The following is a 14,172-nucleotide window of genomic DNA, read 5'->3' on the forward strand; positions in this document are numbered from 1 at the left end:
ACTTCTAAAGTATACTATTATATATCTATGATAGTACCACGGTTTTTTGTTGATGTATAACGCGTTATAAGTACTAATAAATATTATGATATGATTAATTTGGAATTTATTATAGGTACCTAATATAATATTATGTCTTATACCTAGACTAACATACCGTCTCCGCTCAGAATCGTTTTTCTTATACAATGATATTATATCATTGAATTCAAATTTAATACTATCCATTATACAGTGACCCACTTGTAACCTACTGTACAGCAGAGCGAAATCCACTTACCCACCTTTTTTTAAATTAAATATCAAAGGGTACAATAAAAATGTATAATGCAACTGTAAATAATTCGTATCAATAAATTAACACATACGTACTTCTCTTATCTTCATCAGTAATTGCAGTAGCTGGCTCGACCCAAATTATAATTACTAGAGTTATTGTAAACGTGATAAAAATATTCTTAGTAAAAATCATTTTGATTTAATACGAGAAAATAATACTAAGTAATGTGAACGTTGAACAATAAATGAAATAAAATAATATTTCCCGATCTCTTTTATAAGCGATCTAATTATAATGCCATACATAGCCTACTCCTATTCAAGACCCCCTCGGCACAAAATAAATAATGTTCACAATAAGTTGTTTATTTATTCGGTGTACAAGACAACAGTAATTTTTTCCATATGTTGGTGAACGTCATACCTATTTATTATTTTTTTTATGACACACAGGTTTTCAGTTATTATTATTTCTCAGAAGTTCCTAATACATTTGGTAAATGGTTTTCTTCGGTAGTTATATGAGAAACATATTACATTCAATGATGCTGTATTAATTAATATCTGTGACTTTGTTGATATAGATATGTTAGATATTTTAGTTGGGGAGATATTTGACTCTATGTCTACATTTAATTGCCCCTCTTCGTCTGTCCCCGAATCTATCCCCCATATTTTGCTATATAACTGCCGCTGGACATTAACCAAACTAATTCATCATTTATATTATAATTTATAATCTTTCTTTAAAATCTGGAATTTTTCCAGAATCCCGGAAAATCAGTTTCACCAATTATAGACCTATATCGAAATTGAACTGCGGTATCCCAAAACATCGAACCTAAATGAATGTCATTATTCGCTCATGTAATTTTTAGTGAACAACATGGATTCTGTCGTGCTAATTCTACGTTAACTAACACATTAGTAATCCATTCTTTTCTAGTGGAAATCGTGTCATCAGATGGAAAAGTCGATGATATTATACCGATCTTCGTAAGGCTTCCAATAAGGTAGACTCTGGTCTTCTTCTAGCAAAATTAAGTAAAATAGGTATAAGAGATCTATTATTATTATAATTTTATTTTTATTGAGACAGTCGGTCTTAACTAGTTAATATCAATAACTCAATTTCTAAAACAATAAAGGTCCTACCAGGTATTCGACAATCGACATGGTGGTAATTTATCCACACTGCTTTTTATTTTATTATAAATTAACTAAATAAATATTTTAAAACTTTTAAGTTTTCACTATTTGCTGATGATATGTAAATATTCATGCCAATCCATTCGTCCGATGATTCGAATTCCCTGAAAAATGATTTGGATCAATTTTCTATTTGGTTTTCATTAATTCACATGTCTTTAAATCCATTAAATGTGTTTGCATATCCTTTAAAATCGTCTTTAAAATATGTCAGTTAAGTTCGAGATCTAGTTAGCCGATTTATCTTTTAATATTAAATTAAATTTATGTTCAATAAACGCACCTGCTATGAGTTTAATGATGCTCTATGTGTAAAGATATTGTACTGTTCACTAGTAAGATTATCACTCGAATATGGTACGGTTTTGTGTAATCCTAATCAATCTGGTTTAATTATTAAGTTAGAAAAAATTCAAAAACATTTTTGTGTTTTTATGCTTTTAAAACGAAATATATTTTTCATAGCAAGGATGATATTGCGAACTTTGCGTTCTTAAAGTCGCCAAAATCAAGGCGTGTAATGCTTGATGTCACTTTTATGCATAAAATCTTGAACGGCGTGTTATCGACTGTTCTGAGTAATTACAAAAACTTGGTCTTAATTGGCCTGCGCGCGACCTGTTTTTTTGCTCAAAAACAGGCCTTACAGGAAAAACTGTCACGCCTCGTAGATTGATCCGATTTCCGTAATTTGTTTTTTGGTAGGTTGAGGAAGATTTATTGCAGGGAGCGTATGAACTTGGATTTTCAAAATTATTTTCCTAAATTTTATATTACAAGTTTGAATTTAATCCAATTTTACAACTTTTTAGTTGTTGTCTTATTTTTTGTTTTTAGCAACGTAATAAAAAATTGAAGTCCAATAGGCCCTGTAAAAAATAATCCTCTATCTAACAAAAAAAAAAATTACGTAAATCGGACCTATCTACGAAGTGTGAGAGTTTTTCCTGAAAAGTGTGTTTTGATCGATATATACACCCTATCAACCCTCCTTCCTAAATAGGTATCGGGTAGTAAATTAGTGGAAAAGTATTATAAAATTTAAAATTTAATTTTCAATTTTTTTAGAATTGCGGAACATTTGAAAAATTGCAACCAGGACCTTTAAGGTCCTCTTTTAACTCCAGATTTAACCCAACTTTTACAATATCTCATTCTAAAAATGATCAGGATCATTGGATCAGGGTATATGTAGATATGTAGATAGAGGAAACAACGTGCCCCTTCATTTCACTTATCTAAACTTAAAAGACTTAAAACTATACCCGTTCAAATTACAACTTTTTTATATGGAATACACAAAAAATATTCCGATTAAAAAAATAAAATTACCGATGTTCATAATAAGTTGTTGATTCAGTAAATAGTAGGAACCTATGAAAATTAAACACGTCGAAAAGGCTATACTGGCATAAAAAACAGATGTTTATTTTGTTTCAGACATATGTATTGAAAACGCATAATAATTTACAAAAAAAATCTCTCACCAACCCAGAAAAAAATTAAGTTATTCCACCTATTATATATTATATAGGGTTATAATATTATTGATTAATTGACTTATTGAATTAATGTTGTATGATACTTAAATATTTATACATAAACGCAAATAAGTGTACCTACCTAATGGATATTTGACAATACTAATTAATGATATTAAATATAAATAATAATTATCATTAATCAACAACACATACAACTAGAAATCTCAATCTTTGTAGGTATGGATTTCCATTGGCACGTTGTTTTGGAAATAGGAAAATATTTTGTAATTAAGAATTATATTCTAATATAATATCATTTTTATAGTCAGAATCATTAACAATTTAATAAGTATAGGTAAACATAATTAACTAGTTGTCTAGCTGTATTGTTGAAGAGTAAATAATACACAACAATTATTTTATTATTAAAAATACTTGAAAATTTAATAGAAGGCTCCTAATATATTGTTACAATGAAATTTGAAAGATATTAAAAATCACTAGTCACAGTTTATTTTTATAGTTGTTTTAAGTTAAAATTTGGATGAAATTACATATTAAAAAGCCTAGAATAACCATTTTAGTTATTTTGTTATGATTGTATAATTCGTGAGTACTTGAAACTTCTAAAGTACCTATACTATTATATATCAATGATAGTATCACAGTTGGTTGTTGATGTATAACGCGTTATAAGTACGTAATAGATATTGTGATATGAATGATATAATAAATTTGGAATTTATTTTAGATATCTATTATAGGTCAATTTTTTTTTTAATACCATAGATAATTATATAATATGTCTTAGGTATACCTAGACTGCATACCGTCCCTGCTCAGAATCGTTTTTCTTATACAATGATATTATATAATTGAATTCAAAATTAATACCATCCATTATACAGTGACCTATTTGTAACCTACTCTACAGCAGAGCGACATCCACTTGCCCATCTTTTTTTTATATATATTTAAATTTCTAGAATATGTCAAAAAATGCTTATTATAATTAAAAAAAATGTCAATAATTTTCAACTGAGGTATGTGCAACTTTTCATGAGCCTTTTTAATATATAGATATAGGTAGGTAACACCGTGCCACTTCATTCCACCTATCTAAACATTAAAAACTTTTGACTATACTCGCTCACATTATAACCTTTTTTTTTATGAAATACACAACAAAAAAAATTTTGTTTCGAAAAATACAATAAACAAAATTCATAAATCATAATAATAATAATAATATGTTTTCATTCAGTATCATCTCATATAATATGCAATAACAATTATTCACCGTGCGTCGTAAACTCCATATTGGTACCCACACATTATTGTCGTTATCGCTTGAGTAAATAATTAGTATGCAAAAGTAAACACGACGAAAATGCAATGTTTGCATTTGAACAGATTTTTTCAAATTTTCCACTTTGTTCGATCGACTTCAAAAGACTACTAAATATTTTAATATGAGTTGCTACTATAGTATTACATTAGATAGCTATGCACAAAAAACTAGTTAGAAACATGTCTAAATACATAATTATCATAATCATATATTATAGCATTTTAATTGTATGCTTAAAATTCGTGATACATCACACTTTTAAAATAAACGTCAAGCCAAAAAAAAAATGTATGTCTGTTGAATTATTATAAGCAGACATCTTAATGTATTTTAGATACCTATATAAAATAAATAATATATTACAATCAAAAACCAAGAGCAACAAATATACATTACTTAAAATATAAAGTTTTAACGTTTTAGTAATAAGTATAATATTACATTATTTGTAGATATTATAATACTACCTACTATGAAATGTTATATCTTAAAATGAAAAATGTTGGGTAATCTAATTTTTGTAAAAAAACTTAACAGGATAAGAAACTGATAAACTAAATTTTGTATTATAATATTATGTTAATATTAATATAAATAATAACAAGTTCAGACCTGCCGTCAATTCAATCCTAATCGATGAACAGCGCACGGTTTCCGTGTTCGCCGGTCTGCTAACCTGAAATTTCTCCGCCTTCCAGACAGCATTTTGTAATGATATTATACTAATATTATTCGTTATTATAATGTTATAATATTATTATTAAAAAAAAAATTGCTGTCTGGGCTACTATTAGATGGTTGTATTGATTCTCTTGTTTTATTTTCTATGATTAATTGTAGAGTCCCTTACTCTTCTGTCTGTCAAATTTATCAATTTTTTATTCCAAAATGCATCATTATTATTCTGAGAACCAGCCAATCCTTAGAATGATACGTATGGAAAATAGTGATCCATCATTTTTTTTAATATTTGTCGTATATTTAATTTTTGTTATTCATAACTTAAATTGTAATTATTATTATAATATTATATATAATTGGGCTCAGTCCGTATTATTGATAATAAATAAATGAATAAATAAATATATTTAGCCACAGCTATGACCTATGTCTTATAGCTATTATAGGTCCCTAAAAATGTAACATTATAAATATACATAATATTATTTATAATACATTTATTATATGGTACCAATGTACCATAATATTTTAATAAATTAACATGGGTTTAGTAGCAGGGGTTAAAGTGTGAAAAAATTCCAGAGGGGACTAATGTCTCCATATAGTTTTAAGCGTTCCATTTATAATTGTATGTATAATGTCTAATGATAAAATCCTAATTAGTTAAAGGGGACGCTTTTTATTCGCCGACAGAGGTAGGGGGACTGAGTTCTCCTGCGCCCCCCCCCCACTTTAACCCCTTTGTAGTAAGTACACAGGTTTTGAAGAAAAATATGTAGGTATGTACCTATTAACCATAATCGTATATCCATCTTGTTTGATGGGAAAGTGAATCTAGTTTTGCATTGAGGTTAAAATTTCAAAAGCACCGGGAAAAACAAGAAAAACTGGGAATTTTTCTGGTTTGGTTTTTGGTGTAACTCTAAGATAGTTTATCAAAAAACACATACATGAAAATACAAGAAATTTTCACTGAATTTATTAGCATTTGTTATACAACATACAATTTGTTTTGAGCTGTTTGTGGACATTTTCTGTTTCAAAAGCTTGAACATTTGATACAATGAGACTTCATAAATATTGTTATAATATGGCAGTTAAAAATTATTAATAATCACAATAGAAACGGCGGGGTAAATGGAAACAAAATCAGTGTTTTTGCTCAACGTCCCCACAATCGAGTTTTCATATTATCAATATTTTTAATTCACATTATCGATCGTCAACTAGTGCGGTTTTCAAATAATCAAAAATTTTATTGTTCCTCCGTGATAGCCAAATATTAATGAGAAAAAAGTAAATTTTTATCAAATATTGTTTCTATTCACCTCTTGGTTTGTTGAATAAAAATGTACATGTAAATATATTATATACCTACATGTTTCTATTGACCCCATTTTCCTAGAATCAGAAATTGAGCATTTAAAAAAATTATATAAAATAATCTGTTAATAATACAAGTATTTTGAGTGAACATAAGTTAAACTACTCAAAAAGACCAGTATTTTGATGTATTGATCATCTATAAAGCACAAAATAAATAGAAAAGTTTGTATGATACTTCAAACTTCAAAAGTGCTTCTATTCACCAGGTTTACGGCATTTAAAAATCACGAAAATCGGCAAATTATTATGAGGTAGACATTCATAAAAATTTTTTTTTTAAATCTAAGATTTGAAAACGTGATACAAAATTCCTCATATTATGTTTGTCTGCAATAACTTAAAAAAAAAATGTCTACCAGAACGTTAAATTAAATTTTTATGAGCGTTTGAAGTTAAAATTTTTACAATCCCTATTGGATATTCACTCGATTTATCATGTGGCGATTTTCTTCTTTTTTTGTAATTAAATAACGAATAATATTGTAGATAGGTACCTACTTTAAATTTACACCATCTGTTTATTTTATCAATTCCTATACTAGATACAGTTTTCAAAATATTTTGACTCGTTTTGATTTGTTTACGGAGATTCTCAATTTTGATTTTTTTTATTTTTTTCTTTGTATAAATGTCAATACAATTTTATTTGTTGGCTCAAAAAGCGTTAAAATATAATACATGGCTCCAGATATATCGTTACAATAGCAGTTTAAAAATATTAAAAATACATAGGCACAATATTTCTATAAGCATTTAAAGTTAAAAATTAAAAATTGATTTTATAGTTAAAAATGTATAAAATGTTCCATTTTTATGGCTGAGGATTGAAAATTTAAAACAAATTCAGCGTATGTAGGTTATAATATATAAATTACTTTATTCACAATAATATCATAAAATATACTTGTAGTACCTAATATCATAGGCTGACTGACCGTCTTCGCTCAGAATCGTTTTTCTCATACAATGATATTATATTATGGAATTCAAATTTAACACTATCCATAACAGTGACCCACTTGTAACCAGGCGGGTACAGCAGAACGTCACCCACTTTCCCGATTTTTTTAATTATATTATTTTCAAACATACATATTATAACAATTCATACAAATTTTATAGGTACCAAATAATTTAGTAGCTGGAGGTACAGTTTTGTCGATTAGTGATCTAAGATTTTCTAATCATATGCAGGAATGAATTTAAGACGAATCTTGAAGCTTTAGACGGAAATAAGCGTATGAAATATTAATTCCAGTTTTTTTTATGTATATTTTGTCCAGTGGCGTAGACAGGGGATGGTCTGAGGGTTGCAGGCTGTAACCCTCCCCCTCCTCGAAATATTAAGAAAATTTTAAAATTATTTTAATGGTCTATGATAGTCGCTCAAAAAGTCTTAAATTGTATTTAAGATATTTAAAAATGTACTACCTATAAGTATTAGCACTTTTTAGCCATCTATCTATCTGTGCTAGTATACGTATTTAATGCGTAAAAGTTGATCAGCTCCACCCGAAGAAGAATCCTGGCTACGCCACTGATGTGGTCCCCTTATTACCTTGGTGGTCTTAGTGTCACCTGTCACCTCTTACGGTCCCGAAGTCTTATTGTCACCTAGCTATTTCTAAACCACATAATATGATTTGAATATGACAAATTTTCACAAGTTTATGGTATTTTATTATTTTTGTTAAATAAAAGAAGCTCTGTAAGAAATCTTTAAAAAGTCGATAAAAAAAAAAAATTATCGAAATCGGATCACTCTAAATTAATAAATTCAAGATTTTAACGTTCAAGATTATGCTGTTCAACGGTTTGCATATTCAATATTTTGTCGGAATAATTTGTTCAAGATTTTGCTATTCTTGCAAATATTTATTCAATATATTGACGATCAATGTTTTAAAGTTCAAGATTTTGCTATGCACCCGAAATATATGAAGAGCAAATTTTACTGCAGACCATTTATTTTATTCAACAAAGTAATTTTAATTATTTTTACAATTTATGATTATCATAAACCTAAAAATAATTTTAATAAATCTTACTATTTTTAGATTCTGAGTTGAAAGATGTATTAAATATTAATTTTACAATGATGTGTGTTTTTACTTTTTTTAATTTTTAATTTTTATTTTTGCGGTTGTACACTGTACACGACAAGTTCTCGAAATATCAAATAATGCTTCGATTTTCCACTTCAGTATCTTGTTCGATGGAAAAGTGAATATTGTTGGTGCATTGGGAAAATCGACATTTAAAATCCCCTATAGTTTTCAAAAACGAAGGGAAAAACAACAAAAAAATTAAGAAAAAACGGGAATTTTTACGAAAAAATCGATTTTGGTTTTTTGTTTAACTCATGAACGTATATATATGAATTTTTCACTAGTCGTTTATATTTGTATTTTCTATACACGATAAAATTTTCAAAATATTTTGATTTGTTTTGAACTCTTTAGGGACATTTTCTGTTTCCAATTTTATTAGTCTTTTTTTCTATTAATGCCAATAAAACTTTATTTGTTGGGTAAAAAAGCTTGAAAAATTAATACAAGGCTCTTACTATATTGTTACAATGACATTTGAAAAATATTAAAAATCTTTAGTCACAGTTTTTATTTATAAGCATTTAAAGTTCAAATCTTGACAAAATACGGAAAAATCACGAAAATCAGCAAATTATTTGAGTTGAGAATTCATAAAAATTTTTCTTTTTAAATCTAAGATTTGAAAATATAATACAAATAACTGTATAGATTTTACTGAATGTTTATATTTTCATTTTTCTATGTAGCATAACATTTTGAAAATATTTTGACTGTTTTTGAGCTGTTTACGAACATTGTCAGTTTTAAATTTTTTTTGTTTTTTTTTCTATAAATATAAATAAAATTTTATCTGTTGGGTGCATAGCAAAATCTTGAACTTTAAAACATTGATTGTTTTCTATATACGATATAATTTTTTGATATGTTTTAAGCTGTTTTTTAATTTTTTTATTTATAAATATACATTAGAATTGTATTTGTTGGGCCAAAAAGCAGTAAGATGTAATACAAGGCTCCCGATATATTGCTACAATATAATAGTTGAAAAATATTAAAAATACATAATTAATATTAAATTACATAGTCACAATTATTTTTTTTTATAAAATTTTAAAGTGACACCAACTTGCCTATCTTTTTTAAAATTATTTATCCTTAATTTTTTTTAAGTTTCTTACTTTTTTAAATGACAACATACAATTTTGATTTCATATTTCATATTTCAAAGCAGAATATTTTTTTAAGTGTTTTGATGCATAACAAATTTGAATTTACGACTAGTACCTATAGTTTACGAGTTATAAAATATAATCAACGTTTTGATGTCCTAAATTCGATTTGTATGCATTGAAATACTCGAAAAATTTCTCTTTCGAAGATGAAATTAAAACTATGTTATAATTCAAAAAGTAAATAACTTAAAATATCATAACGATAAAAAATATTATTTAGAAAAATGAATAATTTTTTAATTATATAGAATTCCAGATCAACATATCGATCGTATTTTTACTCGTTTTAGATTCTGAGCAAAGCAATAAATGTATTCATTTATACGATTGAGATTTTGTTTTTAAATTACATTTTTTTTAATTTTTGTATCTGCAGTGTACACGATAAGTAGTTGAAATAATGCTTCGATTTACAACTTCAGTTTCCGGCGGAAAGTTGAATCTAGTTGAAACATTTGGGAGGGCCGTAATTTAAAATTCCCAGTAATTTTCAAAAGCTTCGGGAAAAACAAAAACATCATTAAGAAAAAACAGGGATTTCTACGCAAAATCAATTTTGGTTTTTGGTGTAACTAATAAATATGACTAGATTTTAGAATGTAAATACATGGCATTTTCACTAAATGTTCGTACTAGCATTTTCAATACAACAATTTTCAAAATGTTCTGACTCGTTTCAATGTGTTTCAGTCGGTCCATCTCGCATGGGGTTGGCAGTTTGACGAGTAAACTTCTGTACATACTTAAAAATTGTATGAATTTTAAACAACAAAATAATTTTCAATTTTCGTAATTTTTTTCAAAATTTTAAATGCAAAGCTTATGAAAAAGAAATGCGACCATCATGCTTTTTTGATATTTTGTAAGTACTATAAGAACAAGTAACAACTTAAAGACCCTTTTACTCATTTATAAGCGTTTTCACTTACTTATACAAATATTTTACTATAAGTATATAAATCGGAAAAAAAAACTTTAAAAAGTCGAACATTTCATATGTAAAATATTTAAACAGCCTAAAAACAGACAATATGAATTGATAATCATACAAAGTTTATTATAAAATACTAATAACAAAATAACAAATCAAATTTATCAAAAACTGGTCTTAGAAATTTTCGATTTTCCACAATTTTTTTTGAAAATTACCGATAATTTTTTTCTCTTGTCCAACTATTTCCTATTTTTCACCAAAAACTACACTCAAAGTTGAAACCAAAGCATTTCGTTAAAAAAAAAATGTAACCAAAATAAAACCAATTCATTCATTCTAACATTTTTTGTTCAATATTTATTTAATAGTATAAACTATAAATGCCTATACTGGCTCAAGTACAGTACATATTATCAAAGGTGCCCGCAATATAATATAAACCCAGAGGGAGGCGAGTCAAAAATCTCTGATAATACAGCCAATACCATTTTTTTTACAAGTGATTAAATAATATTCATATTAACTAAAATATATTATAGCTAATGGACCCTGCTGCCAAAGCTATAATATTCAATAAAAAATAATAATAAATAACTAAAACAGTGGGAGGGGGATGGCTCCTGCCGGCTCCCCTGTGGGCGCCCATACATAACAATATAGAAGCTACTACATGTTTATATCCTACATAGTAAATACAATTACCAAACACTTAAATTAAATATTATAATTTACAAATAAGAAGAAAAATACATTTAGTAGTAAATATAATATATATAAATAAAATATATTACATATTTGCACTGTTGTCAAGCACTGCTACACTTAAAAGTACAAGTAGCATTTGGAAATTGACATTTGGGTATGATTAAGTACCTACCAAGAGAAAGAGGGATAGAAAATTATATTCTAACATAACTTAAAAATATTTTATTTACAAATTGTTATAAAATTATTCAAGCTTACTCAAATTGTAGATAATACAATATCATAATATCATATATTATTATATCTATGACACAAATACATTAATAAAAACATCTAAATAACAGTATTTGACATCAGTTACATTCTTCCTCTACCTCTATTCATACAAGGGTTGCCTTTTCTTATTCCTATAGGTATTTTACATTTAGGTGGAGGAGACTTTGGTCTAAGGACCTCAATACGATCAGTACAGCCTGTTGTTAATTGCCCATTATTGAAATATCCATTATACATTTCTGTGTTGAAATTAGAATTAGTCAATTCAGGTCCTAAAGTCAGCCATCCTGGACGTATAGTACTGTCGCGTCCAAACAAATGTAATCTAAGGTCAAAACAACAGTACAACAAGTAAACAACAGGTCCAATAGTAACAAAAAAGTTAAAACCTCAATAACTTTTGAATTAAAAATTGTAATATATTTATTGGATGAAATACCTTCTTTTTCCTAGGCAAAAATGTTCAATAATATGAAATATTTCAACAGGTTTTTCTATTGAACCGTGTTCATTCTCTTCACTAATAATCAAATCAATGTCAACATTAGCATGAATATAGTCACCATCTGTAGATCGACGAACTGTTCCTTTGATGCCCATCAAGCAATGCTCCTATAATTTATAAAATTAGTTAAAATAAACCATAGTAATAATTAAAAATTATTATTGTTATTTCAATAATAGTCAACCTTAGTGCGTTGAAAGACAGCATTAGGTTCTAGATTTTTTGAATGTCCAGGATTTTTAGAATTTGTCCGAATCCAACAAATATCTTCGCAGCGTCTAAAACCCCATCGTCGTAAACAATCGCGGCCTTTATCCAAACCATCAGATGAACCACACCAGAGAAAAATAAAACTACGATTAGCAGCTAATTCGCCTAACTCCAGGTCCATTATCTATTCAAAATGAAAAAAACATAAATAATTGTTATGTTTAGGCACAGACTATATGAAATATATAACTATATCTCATATAGTCTGTGGTTTAGGTAATAATATGCAATAATATGCAGTGAAATAAGATATATGTATGAAGTTTTACCCTGGACAGTATAAATTAAAATATTTTTGATTACATATAATATATAACTACATAAGTAATGGGGAAAAAATGCAATAATATATATTTTTATTTGGTACTTTCCTGTTATACGAGACTACCCCGTTTTATGAATCATCACAATCCTGTTATCTAAGACTACCAAAATGATACTTTCCTGTTATACGAGACTATGGCTGTTATCGCGACTACCTGTAGATTCGCTAGACTGGTGTGAAAAATAATGCACAATATTATCATTTACATGGTTCAATAATTTTAAACCGGTCTATTTTAGCGAATTTTAGGCCTATCTCAGCTGATATAGCTGAACAATATCCATAAGCTTCGATTATATTTATTATATTATATATCTATCTTTACGTATATTATTACCTTTTTATAAATGTAGACTGTTCTGCAGTCATTTCGCTGTAATTGTCTCGTCTGTTTCATACTCTCGTTAATTACGTTTGTTGTGTTTTTCTAATTTTTTTTATCAATTAATTAATACGATATGGACATGTATGTGGTCTCTACCTCAGAGTGAAGAGGATGCAGTAAGGCTATTTCAGGAACACGGTATATTACATAAGCAAAGACAATGCAAGAATGGTCATGACACTAAATTATACTTCGGAAAGTTGATATTTTGGAAGTGTAACATTAAAAATTGTCAAAAAAAGGTAAGTGTCCGAAGTAACACTTGGTTTGAGCACAGTCGTTTTCCATTTGTTACTGTTTTACGGTTTATTTTTGCTTGGAGTCAAAAGTTAACTTCAATAAAATGGTGTGAACAAAATTTGAAAATAAATAAAAATACAGTAATAGATTGAAATAATTATTTGCGGGAAGTTTGTGTACTGAATGTTGAGGCAAAGAATCAAGGAAAAATTGTCGAAATAGACGAAAGTTTATTTTCTAAGCGCAAAAATAATGCAGGCAGAATTCTTCCACAACAGTGGATTTTTGGAGGTCTATGTCGGGAAACTAAGGAATGTTTTTTGGTCCAGATTCCTGATCGAACTATGTCTACTCTCCTAAATTCAATAATATTAAAAATAAAAAAAGGAACAATAATTTATTCTGATTGTTGGCGGGCATACAGCTCTAGCGAACTTGAGAAAGCGGGTCATAAACATTTAACAGTAAACCACACAAAAAACTTTGTAGATCCCCAAAGTGGAGCACATACTCAATGTGTAGAACGTCTATGGGGATCAGCAAAATGGCAGAATAAAAAACATTGTGGCACCGCGCGTCATCATCTAAAATCATATTTAGCTGAATAAATTCATGTGGAGGCAAAACGCAAAAGAATGTAAATTCACCGAAATTTTAGAAACAATAAAAATTCAATTTCCACCATTATTATAATTTTTTCTTACATTCAACATCTTATATTGTAATAATTATTTATTTTATTTGTGGATTTACTAATTTGTATTATTATTATTTCATTGTTTTCCAAACGCCGCGGCCAAATATGGTATTATGTATTTAAATTTTTGTTTATTTAATCTTTTTTTATATAATTTGAATG

The 14,172-nt window shown here is 27.6% G+C and overlaps 1 protein-coding gene across 1 annotated transcript in view; it reads right to left on the bottom strand.

Moving 5' to 3' along the window:
• Window positions 1-10,933: 10,933 nt before the first annotated feature.
• Window positions 10,934-14,172, bottom strand: part of LOC100163326 (N6-adenosine-methyltransferase non-catalytic subunit) — a 5,837-nt gene continuing 2,598 nt past the window's right edge. The window contains exons 4-6 of the mRNA XM_001948288.5: window positions 12,278-12,487; window positions 12,028-12,200; window positions 10,934-11,913 (exon numbers count right to left, since the gene is read on the bottom strand). Of these exons, the coding sequence (XP_001948323.1) occupies window positions 11,670-11,913; window positions 12,028-12,200; window positions 12,278-12,487 (627 nt within the window). The 3' untranslated portion in view covers window positions 10,934-11,669. The remainder of the gene's footprint in view (window positions 11,914-12,027; window positions 12,201-12,277; window positions 12,488-14,172) is intronic.

Source organism: Acyrthosiphon pisum, chromosome A3, assembly GCF_005508785.2.
Source record: "Acyrthosiphon pisum isolate AL4f chromosome A3, pea_aphid_22Mar2018_4r6ur, whole genome shotgun sequence".
NCBI lineage: Eukaryota > Metazoa > Arthropoda > Insecta > Hemiptera > Aphididae > Acyrthosiphon > Acyrthosiphon pisum.